Source organism: Gopherus flavomarginatus, chromosome 20 (genome assembly GCF_025201925.1).
Source record: "Gopherus flavomarginatus isolate rGopFla2 chromosome 20, rGopFla2.mat.asm, whole genome shotgun sequence".
NCBI lineage: Eukaryota > Metazoa > Chordata > Testudines > Testudinidae > Gopherus > Gopherus flavomarginatus.
The window spans coordinates 17,786,641-17,811,705 of NC_066636.1; the positions used below are offsets into that span (position 1 = coordinate 17,786,641).

The 25,065-nt window shown below is 41.8% G+C and overlaps 1 protein-coding gene across 6 annotated transcripts in view; it reads left to right on the forward strand.

Moving 5' to 3' along the window:
- The first annotated feature begins 7,733 nt into the window (after positions 1 to 7,733).
- Positions 7,734 to 25,065, forward strand: part of POGZ (pogo transposable element derived with ZNF domain) — a 73,041-nt gene continuing 55,709 nt past the window's right edge. For all 6 annotated transcript variants that reach the window (XM_050929790.1, XM_050929791.1, XM_050929792.1 and 3 more), the window contains exons 1-2: positions 7,734 to 8,006; positions 24,332 to 24,456. In XM_050929790.1, the coding sequence (XP_050785747.1) occupies positions 24,333 to 24,456 (124 nt within the window). In that variant the 5' untranslated portion in view covers positions 7,734 to 8,006; position 24,332. The remainder of the gene's footprint in view (positions 8,007 to 24,331; positions 24,457 to 25,065) is intronic.

The window sequence follows — 25,065 nt, forward strand, 5'->3', positions numbered from 1 at the left end:
CATTTGAGTTTAATCACCTTAGTGTAGTGTTGCTGTATACCAATAAAAAACAAAAAACCACCTCAGTGACAAGTCCAGATCTGAGCTGATTTCTTGGGAACTGATTGGAAAAGGTCTTGGAAAAAAATCCCAACAGATGGGAAGAGAGCAGCTGTGCAGAGTCTGATTCCCTTCAAGTATTGTAAGCAGCAGTAGGGAAAGCCGGCACCAGGGAGCAAACCAGCACATAGGGCTAGTGACAATCTAGTGCTTAGCTGCAATTCAGAACAGTTTCATAAAAAACACGTGACAATAAATATAATGTATTCTGGAGTAAATGTTGATTGCTGGGTAGAAAATAAAGTGCAAACTCTCTTCATTGGATTATATAATTTCCAGATAGCTTTCAAATTAAATTCCCAATTTTTAATGTGCTCATTTTCTTGGCTATTTGTTACATGAAGTTATAGCAAGAGGTTGAAAATGTATAACTTTGTAGGAGAAGATAGCTTACTAGAGAAATTTTGTACATCAGATGGAGGACTTTTTGGACTCAATATCTGGCGGGTATATTTAATGAAAGAATACCTTTATCAGATACCAAGACTGAAGCTGTGGTCTTCTTCATTTATAAACTTTAAAAAGACCAAAACCATGTATTAATTACAGAATAGCTTTGTGGTAAAACAGGGACTACAAAATACCTACTCAAATCTTGGGTAATAGTTTAAATAAAATTATAGGAAAAGAGGTCAAGAGGGGGTTATTCCACAGGAGCAAGCATCAGATAATCTCAGAAAACTATTGGCTTCTGTATCATACTGGAGTCTAAAGATAATTGAAATCAACTGGCAATGATATCATTAGACATTAGGCTTTTGACAGCTGAATGACTGTGTCTAGACTGTGTCCTTAAGAACACTGTGTCAAAATTCAGATGTCTGATTACATTTATTCATATCCTATTACAGATATATGGTTTAAGATCTCCTTTCTTACTTCACAGGTACACAAGGTAGGATTACCTCTGATTGCCACTGCTTTGGACCCTTTAGAAGTCATTATCAGATACAGAAAGCAACTCTGGTGCTAGATTGGGTGGCAGACTGCATTTTTTAAATTTTATTCTGACTTAATTCTGTTGTTATGCAGACATACTAAATAATAGAAACTAATACTTAATCAATAAATGAGTGATCCAAGGAATATTATTTCTGAACATTTAAAAATCATGGAGGTTTGGGGTTTTAGGGGGTGCGGGGTCAGGTGGGGAGGGGATGGGGGGAATCAATAGATATAAACTAAACAATTCTTAATCAAAATTTTATTCTTACCAAGAATTAGCAATTCAGCCATTTGTATACCTTGTACATTTAAATGAGTAACAAATAACTTAATTTATTTAGGAATTAAATTAATAAAGCTAGGTATTATTAGGATATGATAATGCAAAGTGTTAAAGTAGATTCTGACAGGTGGAAATACAAATCTTGTGGGGTAAAGTAATGCAGTTGATTTCTTCGTAACATATGAATACAAGAGAAGTGCATTGAACAGAACGTGTACCTATATGCTGTTTTCATAGATCTGACAAAGGCGTTTGATACCATCAACAGGGAAGCCCTTTGGACTACTCTAACATGACTTGGCTGCCCAAGAAAATTTGTCCAGATTATACGCCTTTTTCATGACAGCATGACAGGCGAAGTATTGTCTGATGGAGCCACATCTGCCCCCTTCAACATCACCAATGGTGTGAAACAAGGATGTGTTCTCGCTCCTGTCTTATTTAACCTGTTCTTTGCATGCATCCTCAACCATGCGATGAAAGATCTGGATCGAGGTATATATTTGAAATACCGGCACGATGGTTCACTTTTTGACCTCCGTCGCCTGAATGCAAAGACTAAGACAGTGCAGAAACTCTTTCTTGAGGCACTCTTTGCGGACGACTGTGCCCTCACGGCTCATACTGAAAATGATCTTCAGCACATTGTCAACAAGTTTGCTGGGGCCTCGCAACTCTTCGGACTAACTATCAGCCTCGGAAAGACAGAAGTTCTCCATCAACCTGTACCTAAATCAAATGCTTCTGTCCCAAATATCTCCATTGATGGCACTCAGCTTAAAGTAGTGGAGAACTTTAAATACCTAGGTGGTGTCATACCCAGTGATGGATCACTGGATAATGAGATCAACGCGTGAATATCCAAAGCAAGCCAGGCACTTGGCTATCTGCATGTCAACGTTTTAAACCACCACAACATCCGGACGTCAACAAAACTACTTGTGTACAGAGCCGCTGTTCTTTCATTTCTTTTGTACGGGTGTGAAACATGGACACTATATAGGCGTCACATTAAGCAGCTCGAAGCATTCCACATGCATTGCCTCCGCAACATCATGAAGATCCGCTGGCAAGACGAAGTGCCCAATCTTGAGGTCCTTGAGAGAGCCCAGATGACAAGCATCGAAATTATGATCATGAAGTCACAGCTACGTTGGACCGGTCATGTCAGCCGCATGGATGCCAACAGAATCCCCCGCCAGCTTCTCTATGGTGAGCTCTCCCAGGGCATCCGGCATATAGGTCGTCCACGAAAACGTGACAAGGACACCATCAAAGACAATCTGCAGTATAGCAGTATCAAACCCAGGACCTTGAGGACGCCGCCAGCGACAGATCACAGTTGCGTGCAACAGTCAGGAATACCTGCATTGCCTTTGAGGAAGACTGCTGCTGACGTCTACAAGAGAAACACAAACGACGTCACAGAGCACCAGCAGCACACAACCCACTGACTGCGAACTTCCCATGCACCATCTGCAGCCAAATGTGCACCTCTAAAATTGGCTTGTATAGCCATCAGAGTGCACACCATGAGACCAACAATAGATGATTTGCTCAGATTTGTCATCATTGGATCGATGAACTACCAAGGAACATATGAATGCTCTCTCTCAGGTGTTTCCCATGGAGATTACGGAGGCATATTTAAGAAAGATGGAGGCATTTATTTCAGTATTTATTTGGGAGGAAAGAAAGGCAAAGTTTTTAAACTTAAATTCATGGAGGAAAGTCCATCAATGGTGTCTTTAGCCTCTGTTTGTCAGAAGCTGGAATGGGTGACAGGGGATGGATTCCTTGATGATTATCTGTTCTGTTCATTCTCTCCAGGGCACCAGGCATTGGTCATTGTCAAAAGACAGGATACTGGGCTAGATGGACCTTTGGTCTGATCCAGTATGGCTGTTCTTATGTTTAAAGCTTCTAAATCAAGTGCAATACTAGAACATGCCGAAGTTTGAAATTTTCAGATCTCAAGAAATCTCAGATATATATTAATTTATCACAAATAAAATCATTCTAGATCTCAAGTGTGAATTCAACTGCATGAGTAGAGAGAGAACGGCATTTCAAGAATAAAAAGGAAATAGCGACCCTTACTATATTCAAAGTGCTGACAAATGCATAAAATAAATTGAAAAAATAAGAGGGAAAAAATTGCCTCTGATCTGTCAATTATAGTAATGTTGGGCATTTTAGATTGGCAGTGGGACTCACATGCTTAAAGTTAGGTGCATACTTAAGTACCTTGCTGAACTGAGACTATTAGTTGGAAAAACATTTTAGTCAAAGTATAATTGCTCGGGCCTCTTTAAAGTTCTAAACCACTAAATCCTGATGTGTTCAATAAAATGTTTTAATCCAAACAACAACAAAATCATAATCCCAAGTGGCAACTTCTGCTTTGTGGACCTCTTTACTGATTCTTCCAGTCAGCCCCAGACTCTACGGCAGGGGACAGCAACCTTTCAGAAGTGGTGTGCCAAGTCTTCATTTATTCACTGTAATTTAAGATTTCGCATGCCAGTAATACTTTTTAAAGTTTTTAGATGGTCTCTTTCTATAAGTCTATAATATATAACTAAACTATTGTTGTATGTAATGTAAATAAGGTTTTTAAAATGTTTAAGCTTCATTTACAATTAAATTAAAATGCAGAGCCCCCCGGACTGGTGGTCAGGATCTGGGCAGTGTGAGTCCCACTGAAAATCAGCTCGCATGCCGCCTTTGGCATACATGCCTTAGGCTGCCCACCCCTGCTATATGGTGTGAAAAACTGCTTGTGAATTGATGTAGCAAAGCTTTCTGTTGTTCCATTTCCAAGCTATAGTATACCCTTATAATGACTTTCTCAGTGGTTAAGAAACCACATGATGAAACCTTTTGAGTTCTTGCCTTGACACCAGCCAAGCTGCAGGTGGTTCCAATTTTAGACTCATGGCAAGAACCCTACATGGCAGGCATCCAAGAAAACTGGCAGACTGCAGAAGCTAAACACAATGCTCCAATTTACTATCTTTGGAACAGCTAGTTTGATGTATCAATTAATTTTTGCTGTGTCACTCATACTTTTGCTAAACTGTAATTTAAGGGCTAGTCTACACTAGACAAATGTGTAAAGATTAGGCTGGGGTATGTATGTCAACCTGCTCAATTGTGTTAAAAGGCATTACAGTGCATCCATGTTAGGAATAATGACATAGGTAGGTCAATGTTAGTTGACACACTTGGACTTCGCCTCTTCTCATTTTTCCAGGAAGACTAGCTCTCAGAGAAATAGTTAATTTTTCTTAAGAGACTGATACATTTAATAGTAAGCCTACTAGGCCTTTTTATTTTATTTAATAATAGGTCCTAAATCCAAAAATCTATATTATGCCTAAGTAACTTGCCAGTGTTTGTGTGCTAACGTTCTTTGCTGGGTAGAATCAGGAGTGATCAGTTAGGGGTCATAAACCCTACACAGCCATCAGTTAAAAAAGATTCTTCCTTATTCTCAGACATCTGTCTGAGCTTTTTGGAGCATGAGGATCTGAATCCTAACCCTATTATCACTGAGCAGCCTAGTGTGCAGCATAGTGGCAATCAGGAAATCCAAGGTTTGATACATTGCCTAAAGTGGCATTGTCTTCCCTTTTGTTTCACATGTACCCACTACTCAGTTATAATAACTTGAGAGTACTGAGGTGATTGAATACAGTTAAAGCCTCTATTTCTTTTTGTCCCACTTATTAGACTCATCTTGAACTTGATATTTTAATTGTATACATTGGATGAAGACAGAGGTCAAAGTTAATCCTGCTGTTTTCTACTCTAAGAAATATTGTAAATACAATACAGAAATCAAATCTTGTGATGTGGTAAATGTTGATTTTTAAGTGGCTACCACAATAGTTATTGATCTGTTATTGTTATAAAATATTGCCATTTTTAGTTCCATTATTTTAACATCTGAATTCCTTTTAGAGACATTTTTATTAACGTTTCCACTTCTAAATGTAGACCAGCAATGAATATAATTAACTTTAATGAACTGTTTTTAATTTTTGTTTCCTGAATATTTCACTCTTTGTTCAGCTAGCTCCAGAAAATGTTCATGGAAAAGCAAGCAAAAATTGCTGGTATTTCTTGAAATGATTCCTTTGTACAGCACCTAACACAGTGGGGCGCAGGACCATGACTGGGTTCCTAGGTACTATTGCAGTGCAAATAAACAAATAAATACACATTACTACTACTATTGTTGACTTCAGTGGAAATACCCCAGCAGAGATTTGGAACTTTAAATGGCAAAGAAGTGATACACAGGTAGACATGCAAACACTTACCACCAATAAGAGGTCGAGTAATCTGATGCATAGTGTGAGCTGGGAAGAATGATTGGTAATTCATAGAAGTCCATCGGAAGAAGACTAACATGCATGTTTAATAAATTCCAGGATAATAAATAACATGCTAGCAACAGGTGAATGCCTCATTAAGTTGGTCCATTTGGGCAGACTATTATTCAACAACTTCACAGGAGCATAGTGAGAAAACGTAAGTTAATGTTTTTAATGTGCACTGAAGATGTAAATAGCTATTTATTAATAGTGATTAACAAATATATAAATGAACAATTTACTATTAAAATTAATTAATCATTATTTTGTGTAATATATTATTGTTCAGTATTAATATTAATAATACATTATTGTTAAATATGTATTCCTAATAATAAGGTATGATTTGATTACTGTTATATTTATTATCAGGTAAGCATACTGTCATTGTTAATTTTGTACTTGTATGTGGTTACTATAAAATGTGTTACTGATTATTATTAAATGTATGTATTAATTATAAATGTGATTACTATTAAGGATTTAAAACATTTAATGTATGTGTGAGAATATTAGCCCTTGATATTATGTGATGGAAATCAAAAGTCTATGGTGCCGATCCAGCAAGATTCTTAAGAAAGTACCTAACTTTAATCTCTGAGTAGTCCCAATGACTATAGTGGGATTAATCACATACTTAAAGTTAGGCGTGTGCTTAAGCATCCTACTGAACAAGGCTTGTCTAGCCACTTGGGCAGTACCAACAGATTTACTATACATTCTCTCATCTCCATGTCAGTGTGCCTGAGTCCTGTCCTGCAACAATCCCCCTGGAGGACAGCAGAATGTTAAATTTCCATGATCCATTTATTCCTTGGTCTCTCTGCTCAAGCTGCCAGCGTGGGAAGAAATTAGTGCCAAATACTGATGGAATTATGGGTTTTGTGGAGAGGACATGAAACATTTTTTTAACTCCAACTCCTATCACAGAGTCCCAAAAATGTCTGATGGTAATGACTTTTGGTCCTGACTGACTAAATATGATTCAGATTCTGGACGTGTCACTAATCACCAAAAGTAGTTACCTGCTACAAGTGTAGCTTGAAGTTGCAGACACATTGCTAACCACAAAAAAAAACTCCTACACGCTCCAGGCTGCAGATTCTAATCCGACCCACATCACTAGCCATCAAAGAAATTTTACTTGTTTTGGGTGATGGGTTTGAATCCTGTGGCTACACCAAGAAGGGTGGGAGCGGGAGGAAGACTGCCAGTGACAAGTTTGAATTCCAACCATGTTACTACACCAACAAATAACATTATATATTGCAGGTGGGGAGTTCTAGTGCCAGCCATGTTGCAAACCACCCAAAAGCCATTAACTACGGCAGGTGTTGGGCTCGATTCCAGATTTAGCCATGTTGCCAACCATCCAAAAGCCTATATCCTCTGCAGGTGCTGTACTTGGCACCTAGCCATTTTACTAACAAGGCCAAAATCAATATCTGCTGCAGGTGGTGAGTTCAAGTCCTAATCATACCGTTAACCATGTCAAAGCCAATACCTGCTGCAGATGGTGGGCTTGAGACTCAGCCGCATCATTAATCATGTCAAAGCCAATAACTGGTGCAGGCGATGGGTTTGAGACGCAGCCATGTCACTAGCCATGCCAAAGGGAATACCCACTGCACGTGGTGGGTTCGAGTCCTGCCTCCAAACTCCCTTTGTCACCTGTAGGAAAAGTTAAGACACATTGGATACCAGTTTGGACCATTAACTATTTGGCCTTCATCAGGCAGCACAATCAAGGCAGAACTACTCGCCACAAGGCCCTTAAAAGGTAGCACTAGCCACTTCTTGGTTCCCTCCCCACTAATCTCCATCTTCCCAGTCATTTCTGGACATGTGTCACTGGGATCAACCTAAAAAAAAAGTCCCTTTCTATCACCAACCTCCCTCCCAAACAATCCCCCAAAAATTTGTGCCTCAGACAAACTTCCTCATGACAGGTTAGGATGCGCCTAGCTCCCAGTGATGTCACCTCTGTCAGCCAATCAGAGGACGGCGTTGGAGCCGAGGAGGAAATGACGTCACCGTATCCCTCCGCCGGCCCGGTCCCCTTTTTGTGTGTGTGTGTGTGTGTCTGTTGGTCCTTTCTGTGTGTATCAACCCGCAGCTTCTTTTTTTTCGGAAGGGGGGGCAAAAATATTTGTGGGGAGCTCATGCAACCTGCCCTCCCCTCCCGGCCACTTCGCCCTGTAAGAGGTTGTGTGGGGTGCGTGTCACTTTAAGAGCGTGTGCGAGCGAGCCAAGCTCGGCTGAGGCGGCGGCGGCGGCGGCGGGAGACGGAGCGAAAGGTGAGTTGGCACGAGTCCGTTATGTGTGTGTGGGGGCGGACGCTGCAGAATCAATCAGACTCGGGGGGGGGGTCGCGAGGGGGGAGAGGTTGGCGGCGCGCGCGCACGACAAGAATGCGGGTGGCGGGGACCGTTGGAACCGGTTCGAACCGCCCGGGTCTGTGAGCGGGTGGGGGGTGGGCAGCGCGCGCCGTACACAAAGCGGCCGCCAGACGCGCTTAGCGGGGAGGGAGGAAGGGATCGGGGTTCCTGAGGGGAGGGGGGAGGAGCTGCTCCCGCTGGGCGGCGGAACATCGCCTTGCTCGCTCTCTCGCCTTCGCTGACTGGGGAGGCGGAGTGATCCGCACACCCCTCCGAGGGGAGGGGAGTGATGCGGTCTGGCTGCTCCCTCCGCGTCAGCCCCCCCCCCCCTTCCCCGGCTGGCTGGAGACGAACATAACGGGTTAAACATTGCACTGAGCAACCCATGCGCCGTCCAAAAGTGCCTCCCACGCTGCCCTCACGCTGGTTCCCGTCCCTGCGGGGAGAAGGATTGCAGATTCCCTTGTCTCCTTGCCTCCCACCCCCTTCCTAGGGCTGCTGCTTCTGGGTGGGCGGCCATGTTGGGCACAGGGATTATTTTCTCTACCTTTTCTTCCCAAGCAGCCGCAGTAAATGGAAGCCAGTCTGTTTTTATTCCTGTGGGGAAGGTGCCACCCCCATCCTTTTCAATGAAAATGAACTGGGGGAGTCCACCTAGTTGTCCTTCTGAGAGTGGGGGGGAGGTTGGCCTTCCTGCTGTTCCCCCGACCCTCAGCGCAAGCCCCCCCTTTGCCTACCCACTTCAGCGAGAGGGTCCCCTCAGCCAGCCCGCCGCTCTCCTCAGAGAAAGGAGGCGGATCCCTTAGCCTGGCTGTCACTCTCAGAGGGTACCCCTTGGCCTGAGTGCCTCAACGAGGGCTTGCTCCGGCCATACTTGCCCCCAAAGTGAAGGGGATTGGGTCTCCTTAGCCTGCAAGCCACTTCCCTCCGGGGAGCGAGTGTGGCTCCCCTCAGCCTGGCTGCCTCAATGAACCTGGAGGTCCCCATAGCATGTGTTTCGCTCCTCCCAGCGTGAGGTGGAACCATTTAGCTTCCCCGCTGCTTTTCCCCCTTCAGAGTGTCTGATATGGATGGGTGTCTGAGAAACCTCAGACACCTGACATTAGGGCATCTTTTAACTTGCCCTCTGGTTGTGGCGGGAAGAATATATGGGGATGGGTACAGACATCAACATCCCACATGCACTAACAAGAAGCTCTCTCCTTTGTGAACTTGGCAGCAGTTGCTATCACCAAGACACATCAAACAGGACACAAGTGACTTATTCTTGCAGGGCTGCTGCTCCTTTTAGGGGACATCCTGCAGCCATTTGAGACTAATGGCCCTGATCCACATCCCACTGTCCAGCAGTTTGTCACAGAAATTAACAGTCTGCCTCACTAGTTGTATCTCAATACACATTTCTAAATTACACATCAGTGTGAATTAAAGAAGACACTACCTGGTTCATCCACCCACCCCATCATTCCAAACGGCCTCTGGCCGCTATCTGCTTGGAGCTCCAGCCTGGGTTGGGGTTCTGCAAATATTCTGGTTTCCCCTCTTTTCCCCCCCCACGTGTACGTGTGGATACATTGTTAGTAATTATGAGCATCACAGCACAAATGCTCAGACACTAATTACTCCCCTTATCTTTCAACTGGGTTCATATATCCAGACCCTGAATCCACAAAGAGCCCTATCGAAGTCTGTGGGGTTCTTTGTGGGTCCTCCTGCGCAGAGCCGTTTGCAAGATCAGTGCCAAAGGTGATGAGCATGTTATAAGAACTAGATTGAACAGACCTGCTGTTCATGGGCAGGCCCAGGCTCCCAGCAAGTCTCTCCCATAGCCTGGATCTCGTATATGAGACCCCACAATGATAAGGCTAGTCTAGATGCACAAGTATATCAGAAAGCAAGTTAAATATATTTTTTTCTTTTGCAGTTCAAAATGTAAGAACAGATATACAATAATAATACATTTTAATTAATAGCTATCCCACACTTGAAAGCGTTTAATAAAATGTGTAACAAACCAAAGTGATAATGTTTGTATACATTTTAATATGCCCTTTAAAGTAATCCTGGTAGTGAACTAAATGAACCACGTCAGCCAATGAAAAATAAATTTGCCTTGCCCTAGAGGAGGTAATGCCTCTGACCTATCAAACAACTCTCTCGCCCCCATGAACTTCACCTGAGGTGCTATAAAAAGGGTCAAAATAGTCATATCAACAACAATTAAAACATCATATGAAACCTAGTATAGATTCTTTGCTTTTCAACTAATATCCAGTCTGGTTTCAGTTTTATATCCAATATGCTGTCTTGGCAAAATACTCCTTGAAGTCAGTGGACGTTTTGTCAGAGTAAGGATTGCAGGATTTGCTTCAATAGCAGAGGAATATATCCTACCCTAATCATGGTATTAATTTATTATATGTTATTAAGAAACATTCCAGTTCCATCAATTATCATAGCTCTTGTAAAGATAAAACATGTTCCCTGCCCCTGAATGCTTACAATCAAAATAGGGGGATTACATATAGAAGACAAGAAATAAGATGAAAGTTTAGGTGAGGGGAGTGTGTGGAGGCAAGAAGGGAGGTGGGATGGAGAGAAGAGATGGGCTTAGAGGAGGAAGAGTGGTTGACTTGATGCATTTATACATTCCATTTATGTCTAACGTCCTTGATAAAGAACCAAATGAAGCATCATTAGTTAGCTTTGTTTTTCAAGTGAGGAGGTTCCTTTTATTTATTTTTTTTAAACTTTATTTTGTTTTCAGGCCTATCCTGGTCATGTTTTTTAGTAAATGGGAAAGAAAATGTAAGTGGCAATTACATATTAATGCAGATGATATTTTTTCACACTGAGAGAAAAGCAACAGTTGTGAGAGAGGACTGAAATATTAGCTGGGATATATTATAAGTGCTCTTGAATAAAATCTTTGGTAGCAAATCCAGACTGGTGTAAAAAATGGTGATGAACTTGTTTGGCAAGGAATGTGCACACAGCTTATATAATTTAGTGTTTAAAATTAATCTTCTGGGATACAGATAATAATCTTGGCTCAAATCCTGCAATTCTTAGTCAAAACTCATTGGATTAGATTCTGCACTAGTGAAGGGACAGAGAGAAGGCAGTTTGTGCATCTACTAATTCAACACTATTCTCAGCTAGGACAGCCCAAATCATGCATCTGCTTCGGTGGCCTCTGGGGGCATTATTGCAGACACAGAATCATCAGGGCACAGGTGTGTACTGGGCATGCCTCCTGCCCCTGACACACCTCCTCTCCTGGCCCCATCCCAGAATGCCCCCTGATTGAGAGCCTGAGAGCAGTTGCAAAGATCTCCTGGAGAGGCTTTCACCTCCTTTGCACCAGTTTACCTTAGTTGGCATAAGAGAGGTTGCAGGGCAATGATGAATCAGGGCCCATTGCCTTCAATCGATATTTTACCTAAGACTTGCAGGATTCAATCCCTTTGTGTCCAAACTAAAATTATCCTGCTATATTCTTTGGGGAGAAATAAATCCAGACTTTTAAATCAGAGTTTATAGGTTTGCTGTGTTGTGTTCAGATTAAATTACATTCCTGTTTTAGTGTTATTTCCATGATGAGCATTCAATCTTACATTGCAATCAGTGGGCCATGACTGTAAGATCCCCGTTGGAATCAATGCAGAGTTTTGGGTAAAAAATTAACAATATGGTCCAATACTTAGACTGATCATCCCTGCAGGTTCCCTTGTTTTAAAAGATAACTGTCTTCATTTTATACCCTGTAAATTCACATGAAGTCAAGTAGTCCTCACCATGTTTGTTGTATTTGTGAATAAAGTTTTTTTAAATTAAAATCCACATTTGTGAGCATTGGTAGTGGTGAATGTTGTTTAAAATGACATAATTTGCAATTAATTAATTTGGGGGAGCTGAAAGGTCAGAGACTGGAAATCTATTTCCATTTTGCTTTGATTCTGGTTTTAATAATGAGGAGGGCTTTATGTTGAGTGAGACAGTATTAACTAGTGGTTTCAGCAGGGGACCAGAAGTCAAAGCTCCTTGATTCTCTTTAATGCTCTTATATAAATTGCTATATTTCAGTGGTCCCCAACCTTTTCCATGTGGCAGGCGCCGGAATGCCGCTGAGAAGTGGCGACGTCAGGAAGGGTCACCACCGAAATGCAGCCAAAATACAGCATTGTCAAGAGGCGTTGCCACCAAAATGACACCAAAAATCAGTGGCATTTCAGCGGCAACACTTCTTGTCATTGCCGCTTCTTGGCGGCTGCATGTCCAGCAGCCAGTAGGCGGGCGCACGGAGATGCCCCGGCAGGTGCCATGGCGCCCACGGGCTCCGCGTTGGGGACCCCTGCTATATTTGATCCTGGGCAAGTCAATTCACAGCTCCTTGCCTCAGTTTCCCCATCTATAAATGTTTATAAAAATATTTCCCTACTTCATGTGGATGTTGCGAGAATTAATTAATGTTTGTAAAAAGCTTTGAATTTCTAGAATAAACGACACTATAGAAATAGAAAATATTATTTAATCTTAAAATAAAGTTGTTTTTTAACCACCCATATAGTAGGATGGATATTCACTTGTGATCCGATATTCTATCCCCAAGACTGCCTGTATTGGAGAGGAGGTCACTATTTAGCAAAAAGTGGGCCAACAGCAGTAGCCTAACAAGGGTTGATTTATATAGATTTATTTTTTTAGATTCAAAACGTTAAATAAAATGTATACACTAAAAGCATGTCCTGTCATGCAAGCTTTCAAGAATACTGGAGAGAGAATCTTGAATTTGCAGTCCTTAAAAAGTTTTTGTATGGGGGGGTCCTGGGGATGTAACTCATTTTGTGTCAAGTAATATAGACTTGAGAGAGAAATAGTAAATATATAATTTCATGACCTAGATATCACTTCAGTGAGCCACAGCTGCCTTATTCTACAGCTGTCTTGTAGACTCCAGTACCCACAGGTGCTTCTGATAAACACATTTGGGACCCGATTCTCTTCACTTACTTACATCTGTATAAATTACTACTAACTAAATTGAAGTTAATGGAGCTACATTAGGGTAAATCTTAATTAGTTGAGAATCAGGTCCTTAATTTGTGTTTTTTTTGGTGGTAGGATTTGAATTAGCTGAATTTGGTTTGATGAGATGCTTTTTGAAGGTTTAAAAATAGCACTAAATTTTTAAAACAAAAAAGAAAAACTCTCCTTCTTCCTAGCTGTTTCATCAAGCTTTCTGGAGAAAAATAGCAGTTCATAATTGTTACATTTTATATCTATCTAATTGTATAGGATGGCAGTTTATTAATTTTAATAAATACAGTTGGAGCCTAGATCGGATGCCAAATTTCAGTTGAAATTAGACAAGCAGCTTTTTGCTGCTAGGCGAGAAGGAAAAAAGACCTTTCTCAAATTTAGGGTAATCTGTCTACTTGGATGCAAATTCAAATGTTTATTTCTGGCTCTCCACCAGTGAAGGTAGCTGTTTTAGCAGAATGTATAATCAAATGCTAACCTTTTTAATACAAGAACATAATGACCATTGGCTTAATTATTTTTTTCCTTGTGGTAAAGATGAATATGAGCCATGTTGGTCCACATGAGCCAAAGGGGCCATATTTTGTAATTGTGCCAATTAATTATGTATAATTAATACACACTGGCTTTCAACACTGTAAAGGTCTTTTCCCACATTTCAGCTGATAGCAGGGGCAAATGCATCTAAAATGTTTTATTTCTCGTAGTATATTTAGCACATTTAGTGATTGTTGGGGGTTTTTTGGCATCCATATTTGCAAGCAAGCAATCTGCCAGTTATGAGCTAAAAAGCTAAATGTAGAGTATTTATCACTGGAATTATTCATTTTATTGAGCAGGGGCTTATTACTTACAAAAATATTCAAGATCAAAGCTGCGAAAAACAAAGCTGCTACATTGTAGAAGAGAGAAGACATTTTCTTAGTTGAGCTGATATGAACAGATGAAATACCAGGCACTTAATGCAAGTTAGTGTCAAAGAAGGCTTGTAGCTACGGTCTCTTTAACGTTTTATCATAGTTTCTTTTTAATAATTATGAGGTGTTGAATTATGTATTCTTAATAATGTGTGGAAAGAGATTTCCTTAATGTAATTTTAAACTTCATAGCTTTTACCTTACTGGATAGACGTACACATGCATGCTTTACTTTACAGATCTGACTATGTGTCTTAAATATTTATAAAGTGCCTATCAATATTATGTCTAGGCACTATTACTCATTTAGTAGGGAGTAATATGACTCCAGACAAATGTTTACTGTTTTAAGTGTCACCATTCTTTTATTATCTCAACGAAGCTTTATTGCATGGAATTCTTTTCTAGATGTTTCTAAGAGAACGAATATTTAAAATCACAAATATGCAGGCATTTGTTAATTGAGACAATGACCTACTAGAAACATGCATAGATCTATCTCATGGTTTTGGATTTTTTTAAAATAAGTTCAAATGTAATTATTATAAATTTGTACCAAAGGAGAGAAAAAAATGATATTCAGGACATACGGAGTCTGATTTTTCCCTGCTATGCAGTGCTTAAAGGTAGATTGATACTGCAGACCCTTCTTTTGTTTTATTTGTCAGGGGGTGTTTCCTTATCTTTTGTCATCCAGAAATTTATTCTTATTTTGAACGAGGGGGAGTTTGATCTTGTGGTTAACACACTGGACTAGGACGTTAGAAACCTGGATTCTGTTTCTGACTGTACAAAGACTTCCTGTGGAATATTGGGCAAGTCACTTTGAGTCTTAGCATCTATAAAATGAGGAGAATATTTCCCTATCTCCTGGGGTTATTAAGATAAATAGAATACATTAGTAATGTTTCTGAAATGCTCAGATACTATGTTGATGAGTGCTCTGTAGTGATACTTAAATAATAGAAATAGCAGAGGTGATATAATTCAACATAATAATTTACTTAAGAAAAATAGTTTTCCCTTGAAAGTGATTCATAGATTCTAGACTGGAAGGGACCTCAAGAGGTCATCGAGTCCAGTCCCCTGCCCTCGTGGCAGGACCAAATACTGTCTAGACCATCCCGAATAGACATTTATCTAACCTACTGTTAAATATCTCCAGAGTTGGAGATTCCACAACTGCCCAAGGTAATCTATTGCTGGAGCAGGTTCCATATTGTGAGAGATCTTCGTTTAAGTTTTTATGAAAAACACTTGTTTAATTCATTTTAAAGGAACACAGAAGCCTAACATACTAACTCTAATGTACAATTAGTCAAGTGCATGATGATGAGTTATGGATTTTTTTCTAATATTTTATTTGGCAATTAAGATTCTTATTATTTTTACCAGTCAGCTGTTCATTTGTTTTATTTTCCCATTGGTTACCAGGTTTTTTGTTCACTGAACAAGCTTCTTTTAAGCAAATATTTGTATGAGTTCAGTGGACATATGGAGCAACGGGGTTACTGAATGGACACGTGCTTAAACAGATGTAAAGGAGATTGGTTGTTCTAAACTGGAATAACCTTGCTGAAATAGTATGTTAAATTTATGAACGTTTTGTATATTATCTTGTCAGGAGAAAAAAGAGTAAATTATTAGGGTGAATTGATCATTTTTCTCAGTGGCTTCTCATAGCAACAGCTACGTAAATGCACTTGCTTATTATTTGCTAGATATGCAGGAAAAGCAGTAGTAGCCATTTTGTTGATGAATGTATACAAATTCAAATCCTCATTCTGTTCTTTTTCTTTTACGTACCTCCCAGTGCAGTTATGACCTATCTTTGTCATGTAACTTAACTTACTTGTCTAGAGTTCCAGGTATCCTGTAAGCGTTCTTTGATTAAAAGAGAAAGAAGTGAAGAACAAAAAAACTCAAAATGTTATAAATAGATGTGATGAGGAAAGGCCCAGTTCTGAAAACCCTTACTCATGTGAATGATCCTTGCTCAGACATGGATGGTTATAGCAACCGCCACACCTCCCCTCCTGCCCAGGAGCCACATGGCTCCCCACACCTGCTTCTCTCCTTGGGAGACCTTGTAAATGAAATCTAGTCTCAGTCCAGCACTTTTCAAGAGCACTAAATCCACAATGTTTTTGAAAGTGATTTGTACTGACATGCGAATTTACATACTTAAATAATTAAAATAAAATGTCACACATGGAACAGCACAAAACTTGGCTGCTGAGTGCTTGCTAATGAAAAATTACGATTTTGAAACAGTTTATCCAGTTCTTTAAGCTTCCTCTTCCCCAGTGGAATATGAACACTACATTTTACACCAAGTGCCTCATTTTATACTTTAAAAAAAATAAAATAAAAGGATCTCACAGATATATGCCGTGTAAACATCTCATGATATGAAATGACAATCTGTTTCCCTACTAATAGATATTTGTTTCAGGTTTAATGCCTATTATATAACAATCTATTAATTTTGCAAAGAGTTGTCACTCCGGGTTATATTTTTAAATACATGTAAACATATGTTTTAAGAATGATTTAAAAAAAAGTATTTAGAGGAAGCCCATATCTCTAGTCATGTGCAAGAGTTTGTTTTTTTTAACCTCAGTACTCTGCTATTCTACAGATATGAAAGTGACGAAAAGCGAGGGCTACTGCTATTACTCTGAATAAAACTGTATGTGACCTAGTTAAGGTTCTAATCAAGTCTATGAACTAATGTTAACAGATAAAATGGTTCAGTACTCTCCCCAAGTTGATTTTCATGCTTAACCACATACCACCACTGTGTTGCCCTAACAACCTAACCCTCTTGAGTTCCTCTGTTTTTTAATACAACAAATACTCTGTAATTATATCTCATAACTCATTGTTTCCTTGTGTATAGTCTTATTTAGGTTTCAGTCCTGCAAACAATTGTGTATAACTTTACTCTGTGGAGTTGGTTCATGTGCTTACTACCCAAGCTTTTTTTTTTTTTTTTTTTAATTAAAGAAGTCCCATTCAAATCAGTATTGTTACCCCTTTTTGACTGAAGTGGTAGCCAAATTTCAGGGTTCAGAGGGTTGTTTCTTTTAGGAGGAGAAATTGCTGATAGAGTCGGGTATCTTTGGTGCAATCCTGTTTATTTACAAAGAATGTACAACATTCTGCTTCCCTGAACCCAGGAGGAACCAAACGACGGGAAATTTTTTTTTCTTCACAGTTCTAAGCCCCTTTCCACTCAGCAGCACTTAGCCCAAAAGCTCTCTTCCTAGGCTTCTTTCAGGGCCATCCTGGTTCTGGAAGTATCCTTCACCACTTCAGAGAGACTGTTTGCTCTGGTGCTTCTGTGTATCTCTCTCAGGCCATGGCTGCACTTGCAGATGTATAGCGCTTTGGGTTAAACTAGCCTTTGGAGAGCGCACCAGGGAAAGCGCTCCAGTCTGTCCACGCTGACAGCTGCAAGAGCACTGGCGTGGCCACATACGCAGCACCAGAAGCGGCATTTGGAGCGGTGCATTATGTGCAGCTATCCCACAAAACACCTCTTTCCATTCTGGTGCTGTGGCTTGTGGGAAGGGGGTATGGGGTGCGGGGCATTCTGGATCCTGTCCCAACGTCCCGTGATTCATCACTTTGCATCCCAGCAATCCCTGTGTTTCTGTTCACATTTGGCGCGATCTTTCAACGATTTCGGTGCAGAGCGCGCTTTGTCTTCCCTTTTGGTCTGTGTGAATAGAGCCCGAACTGCCACGGAACATGCTGACGAGACTTGCCAGCACGTCTCGTTTGGCAGTCGAGTTACTGCTTAAGATCCAAAGTGACAGTGAGAAGTCCAACGATGATATCGAGTCGTGTAACGCATTCAACATGAAATTGCTTGTCTCATTCATGGACATGCTCTCCACCGTGGAACGCCACTTTTGGGCTCAGGAACCAAGCACTGAGTGATGGGATCACATCGTCCTGCAAGTCTGAGATGATGAGCAGTGGCTGCAGAACTTTCGTTTGAGAAAAGCCACTTTCATGGGACTGTGTGCTGCGATTGAGAGCTGCCCTACTGGTGAAGAAGCGGGTGGCTATTGCAATCTGGAAGCTGGCAACTCCAGACAGCTACTGATCGATTGCTAACCAGTTTGGAGTGGGAAAGTCGATGGTTGGAATTGTGTTGATGCAACTTTGCAGGGCCATTAATTGCATCCTGCTCAGAAGAACCATGACTCCGAGTTATGTGCATGACATTATGGCTGGCTTTGAACAAATGGGTTTGCCTAACTGTGATGGGGTGATAGATAGGACGCATATTCCTATTCTGGCATCAGCTCACCTAGCCTCCAAGTACGTTAACCGAAAGGGATATTTCTCCATGGTTCTCCAGGTGCTTGTAGATCACTGTGGTCATTTCATTGACATTAACGCAGACTAGCCCGGAAGGGTGCATGATGCACACGCATCTTTCGGAACACTAGCCTGTTCAAGAAGCTACAAGCCGGGACTTTTTTCCCAGACCAGAGGATCACCGTAGGGGAAGTCCAAATGCCTATTGTCATCTTTGGAGACCCCACTTACTCTTTAATGCTGTGGCTCATGAAACCCTACACAGCCTGGACAGCAATCAGGAATGGTTCAACTACAGGCTGAGCTGGTGCTGAATGACTAGGGAGTGTGCTTTTGGCTGTTTGAAGGGCTGCTGGTGCTCTATGGGAAGCTGGACTTGGCTGAAGACAGCATCCCGCGGTTATATCCATATGCTGTACCCTCCATAATATTTGGGAAGGGAAGGGTGAAAGCTTCACTCGGTCATGGCCCTCGGAGGTTCAACGCCTGGAGGCTGAATTTGCACAGCCAGAGAGCAGGGCTATTAGAGGGGCCCAGCGTGGGGCTGCAAGGATTAGGGATGCCTTGAGGGAGCAATTTGAGGCTGAAAGCCACCAATAATGTCTGGTGCTCTGCACGGGAGTTAAGTACAGTGGCTGTGTTTGGTACACTGACTTGCAGTGCTTGTTGCTTTCCTGGGCTAAGGTATATTTTCCTTTATGCACTAATAAAATATGTTTTCAAAGTAAAAAAAACTCTATTTATTGAAAAGAAAATTCATTTATTGAAAAAAAAAACCCAATGTAACACAGAAATACCAAAAGGGCAAGAGGATGGGATGGGGACAGGTTTATTCATAGGCTTGAGTATGTCCTGATCTCATACTCTTGAATCCTGTCTGGAATGCTGCGCACTGAGTGCTGCACTTCGGGATGGCTATAAGGCATGTTGAGAAGGGTTGAGTGCAGTGAATAAGAGTTGTAGTTTTCGTGGGTGGGTGGCAAAGCTACAGGTGTAGGAGGCACCTGGGGGCGATAAGAACCCAGATGTTGGGGAAAGTGGATTGAGGGGACATGGGGGCACAAGGAGAAGAGTTTTTTGAGACAAGGGCTGCAGGCGGGGCGGGGTGAGCATGGTAGTGTTCTGCCTGCATGGCGACGAGCGTCTGGATAGAGTCTGCTTTGCGCCTTATTATGCTAATCAGCCGTTCTGTGTTTTGCCACCGGTGCGTCGTGTTCTCCTGGCAGATCCTCCATTCGCTCTCCTTCTGCCTTTCACTTTTTGTTTACTTTGCTTTTACACGGCCTCTTCCGGAGTCTGTCGGCTGGTGATAAGAATAACAGCTGAGATCTCAAGGTTGCACCTCTGCAGGCAAAATGCAACACTTAACAGAGGCAGCATTGTACGCACCAGACAGAGCACTGATTCCCCTGCTCTTAAGGACGGCAGTCACAAGAAATATACTTTGCCTGTCCCAAAGCGAGTGCACGTAACCCACAGGAGCCCCAGAAATGGTGAGTAAGCACAGGGTCCATGGGGCTGATTGTTTCATGGCTGTACCGTCCTCTGGGTTTCTGTGCCTTTGAGAGAGCCAACAGCTGCAGGCAGCACCTACACTGAACACTGTCCCAACATTCTCCACAGGAGTTTGTCCTGGAAGATATCTCGCTGCTGAGAGTGACAAGGGATGCAAGGGAGGGTCTTCTCCTACAATGCGGCTTCTGCTCTGGCCCATACGCAGCTTGTCTGTGTGCAGCAATGGTCCCCCATTCTTGCCCAAAGAGCCCATACCTAAAAACTTCCTTCCCGAAAGGAACCTCCTTTGTTGTTTGTCCTTCCCCAAGCACTGGACGCCGCGACTGGCTGCCTTCCTCCTGGCTCGAGAACAGCTCCTGGCTGCATGCATCTAGGTATTCCGGGGTGTCTCCCCCTGCCTCAGCACCATCGCTCGCGCTTTCCTCCTCCTCCTCCCACCTGCCCCTTGCTGTGCTGGGCTCGGAAGTGTCCATGGTGGTCATTGCAGCGGAGGTGGGATCGCCCCCAAGTATCGTGTCCAGCTCTTTGTAGAATTTGCAGGTCGTGGGGGCAGCACCGGAGCAGCTGTTTGTGTCGTGGGCTTTGCGATAGGCATCCTGCAGCTCCTTTACTTTAACCTGATACTGCACCACATCCCGGTCATGACCCCTGATATGTGCCTGAAGGTATCGTAATTCCTATGGCTGGAGTGCAGCTGGGACTGCACAGCTTCCTCCCCCCAAACGCTGATGAGGTCCGACACCTTGCCATTGCTCCATACTGGGGATCACTTGTGCATGGAGGCATGGCCACCTGGAAAGATGCTCTGAGAGCACTCCACGCCTGGCTGAGCAAACAGGAAGGGGATTTTCAAAATTCCCAGGGAATTTAAAGGGCGGGTCTGATGCTTGATCACCTGAGGAAAGGACAGCAGAGTTTAAAAGTGATGACCAGAGTGGCTAGAACAGGCATTGTGGAACACTTCCGAAGGCCAATCAGAGCTCATTAGATGTCCACACCGGCGCCACAGCGCTCCAGTGAAATCACAACAAACATTATTCCTCTCAGGGAAGTGGAGTACCAGAAGCACTCTAGCTGCAGAGTCAGGGTACATCCAGACTACCCCGCCGTATCGGCGGGTTAAAATCGATTGATCGGAGATCGATATATTGCGTCTAATCTAGACGCGATATATCGATCCCCGAGCGCGCTTATATCGATTCCGGAACTCCATCAACCCCAACGGAGTTCCGGAATCGACACGGAGAGCCGCGGACATCGATCCCGCGCCGTCTGGATGGGTGAGTAATTCGATCTTAGATATTCGACTTCAGCTACGTTATTCACGTAGCTGAAGTTGCATGTCTAAGATCGATTTCCCCCCCTAGTCTGGACGAGCCCTCAGAGTGCTCTACGTGCCTTGCCAGCGTGGACGGGGAGTGAGGTAGAGCACTCTTGGCGACTTTATTGCGCTATAATGCGCAAGTGCAGCCAAGGCCTCAGACACTTGCATCCCCTCTCAGTACCTACCAGGATGCTCAATCCCTGAATTTGCTATCAGCCTTCAGGAAGACCCCTTAGCCAGCATGGTCCAGTCACTGTCCAGGCTTGCCATGCTGCTTCAGTTCACAAGTGATGGTTTCCATTGTTTCAGTTATCAGTAAACAATGGATCATTTAATGGTTCCCTCCTTTAGCCTGAATGGGAGGTGTGTACTGTGCCCGTTGACCCCACCCAGGTCTGTGATCCATTAACACCACTCAGCAAACAGATACTCATAAGCAATCATGACTGAGTATTTGGATGCGTTAAAAAACATTCTCCTTTAGACAATTGCTTTTGAGTGAGTTATGTCCTGAAGTTTGTGAGAGATACAACTTTTGTTTGGCTAGAACTTTGTATTAGGAGTAAAATGACTGTAGCTCAATGATCTGATTTACATTTACAGTTTAGTCCCAGTATGATTACTTTAATTTATGGTATACTGTATAAAATTAAAATTGCCTTACAACAGCAAGCTAATGAAAACCTTGGTCTGTATTTAAACATTCTGGTCAGCTCTGCTTCTTTGGCTATTGATAACACAGATTGTCTGTAAATGATCTGGATTACTTTTTTGCTTGTTTTCTATTGTCAGCTGTTTACTTTGACCAATCTGTCTCAGAATGTTTCTTATCAGATTTAATGGCTGTCAAATGGTGGTAGAGATTACAAAATGCAATCACAACAGTCTCCTCTTCCACCAAAACATAATCAAGAGGAGAAAAATCCTTTCTGCAAGTGTGAAGCCTCCTTTAGCTATGCTACAGAACTGCCACTTGTTCTCCTTTCAGCCCCTAAAGGTGGATCTATAGTAGTTGGAAAGGACAATAGGTTACATCAATAAAAGCAATCTTGAAAATTAGGAAATAAGTTTTCATGGTAACCTATTAAAACCTCATTTCTTTTTTAAAAAATGCAATACAGGTTTTGAAATTACTGGTCTGGGTTAAAGATTTCTACGGCCATGTCTACACTATCCCTGTGTGAACCCCCCCACCCCCAAGCGACATAAGTTTTGCCAGCTTAAGTGGTGATATGCACAGCGCTGTGTCAGTGGGAGAGCTTCTCACATTGACATAGCTACCGCCGCTCATTGAGGTGGGGTTTTATTGTGTCGACAGGGGAGCTCTCTCCCGTCAGCATAGAGCAGCTCCACAAGCGATCAGTATCAATACAGCTGTGCCTCTGTAAGCTTTCTAGAGTAGACATGGCCATAAATGTGCCATTAAATTGAATTGAATTTTTTGGTGAACCACATGTCGAGATGGAGTTTAGAGACTAGTTCCTGCTAAATGAAACAATGGAGACCTAGTTCTACAAGAATGATGCTTCCATTTTGCTTGGCCCAGGAGTTATCAAGGTGTAAAGAACTGAACAGTAATAATGAAAACCAGCTTTTTGGAGGCATGATACTGGTGCTTGTCTTACCATGTGAGAAGAGACATTCCTTGTGATGCTAGAGGCTAATATCAAAAACTGCAAGGCAGTTTCCATCTTCTTTTAATACTGGCTTAGTAATCTGAATGTTTAGTTAACAACTTAAAGATGTACAATCTATAAGTGTTAGTATTGCACTCCTACATGTGTCTCACTGAGGTCTAAATTAAGTATAACCACACAGGAAAAAGACGTGGCCACTGTTGTAGACAGCTCAGTGAGAATTTCTCTCTGATGTGCAATGGTGGTCCAAAAAGCAAACAAAATATTAGGATGTGTAACGAATGGAGTGAATAACAGTGAAAAATATATTACCACTGTATAAATCCATAGTACACCTTCAGCTGTATTCAGTTCTGGTCGCCGTATCTCAAAAAGATGTAGAAGAAATTGGAGCTCAGAGAAGAGTGACAAAAATGATTATCAGGAAGGAGAGAGTTCCACATGAAGAGAGATTAACATGTTTGGAATTGTTTACTTTAGACAAACATATAGATAAGAGGGGACATAATAGAGGTATAGAAAATGAGTGGTGTAGAGAAAGTGAATTAGGCATTTCTATTTACAGTTCTCATAATATAAAATCATTCAGTGAATTGGAAAGGAAATGATTATAAGACTGATAACAGGAAATTCACTTTTTTTAAAACTAGCTTATAATCGACATGTGGAACTCTTTGCAACAAGGAAGCATAATGTTGACAGAGATGGCTATGGGAGCCTGCTGGGCAATTAGTGGCTGTGAAAGGCTGCTAGTGGGAAGCTGAGGAGGATTCTGGGCAGTGTTGTGGAGCAGAGGCCTGCATTTTTGTGTGCACACATCTTGTATGCATTTAAGATTGAAGTTTTCAGCCTGCAGTTGTCACACATATACTGAGGGTAGTCAGGGAGTGCTCAGAAACCAGAAGATAGACCAAAAATCATTATTATTTTTTAAATCTGATTTTTAGAAAAGAAATTTGATGAATTTGGGGTTTCTGGGTCATGATTTTTGAACCATTAAGGTTGGCAGCATAGGCACTGGGGATAGGAGCAGGGGCAGGAAGAGGTGGGATCGTGCGGGAAGAGGCGGGCAGGAGTGGAGGCTTGGAGGAAGGGGTGAGGGCGCAGCCTGGGGCTGAGTTGGGGAGGGCACCCTCTGGGAACTGAGGAAGTCGGTGCCTATGGTTGGCAGTACTGAAACAGAAATGTAAAGATTTGAAATCCTGATGTTTTAAGGTAAAAACAATTTTATTTTTGAAATGGGAACAAACAAATCCATTTCAAGTAGCATGTGGATTAAATTCTAAAACACAAGAAAGAAAAATGTAATTTGCAGTTCCAAGTTTCACATTTTCCCCCACCCCAGTGAAGAAATAATGGACGTTACTAGGGGATCTGGAATTAGGATTCTTTGCTTTATGAGACTTCTGCTATCTGAAGAAATCTAGTTTTCTCAACACCCAATAAAGGGTCTTTCCTCTCTTCCCTTTACAGGATGGCAGACACCGACCTTTTTATGGAATGTGAGGAGGAGGAGCTGGAGCCATGGCAGAAAATCAGTGACGTGATAGAAGATTCTGTTGTTGAAGATTATAATTCGGTTGATAAAACTGCTACGGGTAAAAAGCTATTTTAGTATAGAGTTATGCAAGATAGGGATGTTGTATAACACAGTATTTATATTTAACTAATCACTGAAGTTTCTCTTTATGTGCTATTCAGTAAATATTTAGCTATCAGATAATAGATATATTAAAACATAAATTTTCTGAACAGTTAGAAATTCCTGATGTGTAACTGTGAACAGAGCTTTCACATGGCTCTGCAGGAGCTGACCTTCTGGTGATACTTCTGCAGACTGGACCTTCTGCTTATTTAGAGGCAGGAAATGCAGTTTAACAATGGAATTAATGTGGAATTAGAGATTTTCAAAGTTATTTGAAGGTATGATTTGTTTTTTGGGGGAGGAAACTTTGGTTAACAGTTGTTCATCTATTGTTAAATCAACCAACATGATTGTTTTAAAAAGTACCCAATTTATAACTTGTATAAGAATAAGATATTAAATAACACTGTGGGTATGTGTGTATATATAGTGCTTTACATTTTACAAAGTACTTTTGCAAATGTTCCTGTTAAGTAGTATGCTCATTCCAACAGCTTTGAAAAGCTGACTCTCCCACTAATTTCAACAGCAGACTGCACTTCCTATATCCTAGCCTATATTG